Source organism: Zophobas morio, unplaced genomic scaffold, assembly GCF_036711695.1.
Source record: "Zophobas morio isolate AGI-343-1 ecotype UQ-CSIRO unplaced genomic scaffold, CSIRO_AGI_Zmor_V1 ptg000011l, whole genome shotgun sequence".
NCBI lineage: Eukaryota > Metazoa > Arthropoda > Insecta > Coleoptera > Tenebrionidae > Zophobas > Zophobas morio.
Window position 1 is genome coordinate 6,242,036 of NW_026972116.1, and position 2,777 is coordinate 6,244,812.

At 37.9% G+C, this 2,777-nt stretch overlaps 1 protein-coding gene across 1 annotated transcript; it reads left to right on the top strand.

Moving 5' to 3' along the window:
• Window positions 1-753: 753 nt before the first annotated feature.
• On the top strand, window positions 754-1,542 carry LOC135127308 (uncharacterized). The gene is made up of 2 exons (XM_064053752.1): window positions 754-1,300; window positions 1,352-1,542. Exons 1-2 carry the CDS (start codon window positions 754-756, stop codon window positions 1,540-1,542), a joined length of 738 nt encoding a protein of 245 aa, XP_063909822.1.
• Window positions 1,543-2,777: the final 1,235 nt, after the last annotated feature.

Sequence of the window (2,777 nt, forward strand, 5' to 3'; positions counted from 1 at the left end):
TTTGGGGACTGTATTTCAGGGCCGAGGGAAATTCCCTCTAATACGTTAGACCAATTTATTTTTTATGAGGTCAAGATTTTAAGATACATGATGTGTATGATGTGTAAATCGAGTTTTTGGGCTCAACGTTTCGCACACTTTCGTAAGTGGCATCTTTAGGAGCAGGGTTAAGAATAAGGCAAAAGAGCACGGTAACTCAGTATGTCAACCAAACTTTGGGTTTGAGTTGGGTGGATTCAATGGCTGTGTCTTCTAAAGCTTCCATGAAAATATTGGCAACGACTGGTGAGGGAGGAGACCCCACGGAAGTACCAGAGATTTGTTTGTAGAATTGGCCTTGGAAGGTAAAATATGTGGAGGTTAAACATTTCTCCGTGAGATCACTAAGAAGTGGAGGTTGTCCGTCACTGGAAAACAATTCACGGATTAATGTTAAGGACTCGGCTACAGGGACTTTTGTGAATAAAGATGTTACGTCAAAACTGACAATTCTATCTTCGGGGTCAAGAGAGATTTCGGAGATTAGTTCGACAAAATGTGAGGAATTAAGAATATGTGAGGAGGTTTTTCCAGTATATTCCTTCAGAATACGAGCTAGATATTGAAGACGCAGCCATTGAATCCACCCAACTCAAACCCAAAGTTTGGTTCCGCTATATGGATAACACATTTGTCATATGGTCCCATGGTCAAAACGCCTTTTCAGTCTTTCACGACCATCTAAACAGTCAACACCCCGACATTCAGCTTACCATGGAAGTGGGAACCAACAATTTTCTTCCTTTCCTTGATGTTATGGTAACAAGGTTACACGAAGGTCGACTTTGTCATTCAGTCTATCGAAAACCTACCCATACCGATAGATATCTTCACACTACGTCTCATCACCACCCCGCTCAAAAACGGTCTGTCATTGACTCCCTAATTGATCGAGCCATTACGATTTGTCAACCGGACAAACTCCAGAATGAATTAGAACATCTCCAAACATTTTTTCGACAAAATGGATACGACCACCACACTATCAAGTCAGCCATCCAATGTCGAGTTAATCCCAAGTCTGACAATACTTCAAATCGCCCAACTGATCTCGTATCGACTGCAAATCTTCCATTCATTTCTCAGGTCACAGACCGTCTGGCCAAAATACTAAAAAGGCAAAAAGTTAAAACAGTCTTCAAACCCGCAACTAAAATTGCACAAGTTTTTCCTTCCGCCAAAGATTCTCGCCAAGCTCTAGACTGTAGAGAAATATACAGCATTCCCTGCTCTTGTGGTGTAAAATATATAGGAGAAACTGGTAGGTCGATAAAAATTCGAATTCAAGAACACAAACGTTATCTCATAACAGGCGTTCTGACTCACTCAGCCGTAGCTGTTGAAATACATAAATGTCCACATAACCTTAACCGAGACAATGGTTATTATCTGCGAAATATTTGGAAGACCGCACTCGATGCAAATGCTCGTTCATTTCCCCCCACTCCGCCCGGAACCGGCCAATTCTTCCTGTCAAAAGAGTTTCGCCTTTGGTATGGTTGACATCATGGCATATTGAGTTACCGTGCTCTGTTGCCTTATTCTTAATCCTGCTCCTGAGGATGCCACTTACGAAAATGTGCGAAACGTTGAGCCCAAAAGCTCAAATTACACGGTTCCAACCCGGAAAACGATCATGTATTGATTCCGACCGTGAAAGCCACAGAAATTAAGATTTTAAGATATTTACAGTCAAATACTCGAATATACATATTTACTGAAAAATTAAATATTGTACTTACAAACGTTATTTTTTCAAAAATACGAGTACATAAGATTGTTTTTCTTCTTAAACAACAACAGTAATTCCCCATCAGGGTTATATCCCATCAGGGATCACTTTTCCATGGTTTTCAAATTTTAATAAAGTCGGACACTTTTTGCTTCACTTTCTGCAGTATATAGAGACTTGATATATGTATATCTTGAAAATGTGCTTGTTAGATTTTTTTGAGGACACATATGACTTCAGGTATTTGGTTTTCATGCTTTACACAAAACAAAAAACTTTCATCATCTCTTTCTGCCATGTTGACATAACTGATACATCTCGAAAATTTGCATGCCAAAAATTTTTTGACAACACGTATGAACTCAGTAGCAAAAACTGAAATAGCATACTACGCAAGAAAAAGAATTATTTTTAAAAAGAAAACAAAAAGTCAAAAACTAATGTGCAGTTCTTTGAACATTGTATCTACATTAAAATTATTGTCAACCACACGGAGTGTTCTACATATTTTTGAGGTGACACATGTAACTTAGTTTTTTCAACAAAATACCCTATATATTTTTACATACTCCAATTGGTCCCCTCTTAGTCTTTATTTTTGAAATACCACTGTGACGATGCCACATTGTTTCAATTTTCATGATATTTTTAGCAATGCAAAGAAATGATGCTTACGTCAGCCGTTTAAGTTGCACTTTTGACGTACGCGTCATGACCAACTAGAGCAGAAATTTAAAAAATCACACGGTAAACGTACGATGTGCGATTCTTTAAATTTCTGCTGGTAGTTTATAAATATATGTACATGCGGAATGTATGCGCCACACATCCGTCAATGTCAAGTTAAATGTAGAAAAGAAATATGTAACCTAGAAAAGCGCATACGTATCTAGTTTATTTTACTACACTCACAATACACTAGATTTTGGATATTGAGATGTCATTTAACATTTTTTTACGTACCATTGATTTTACCGAGCTACACATCATATTAAGCATCCTGTAC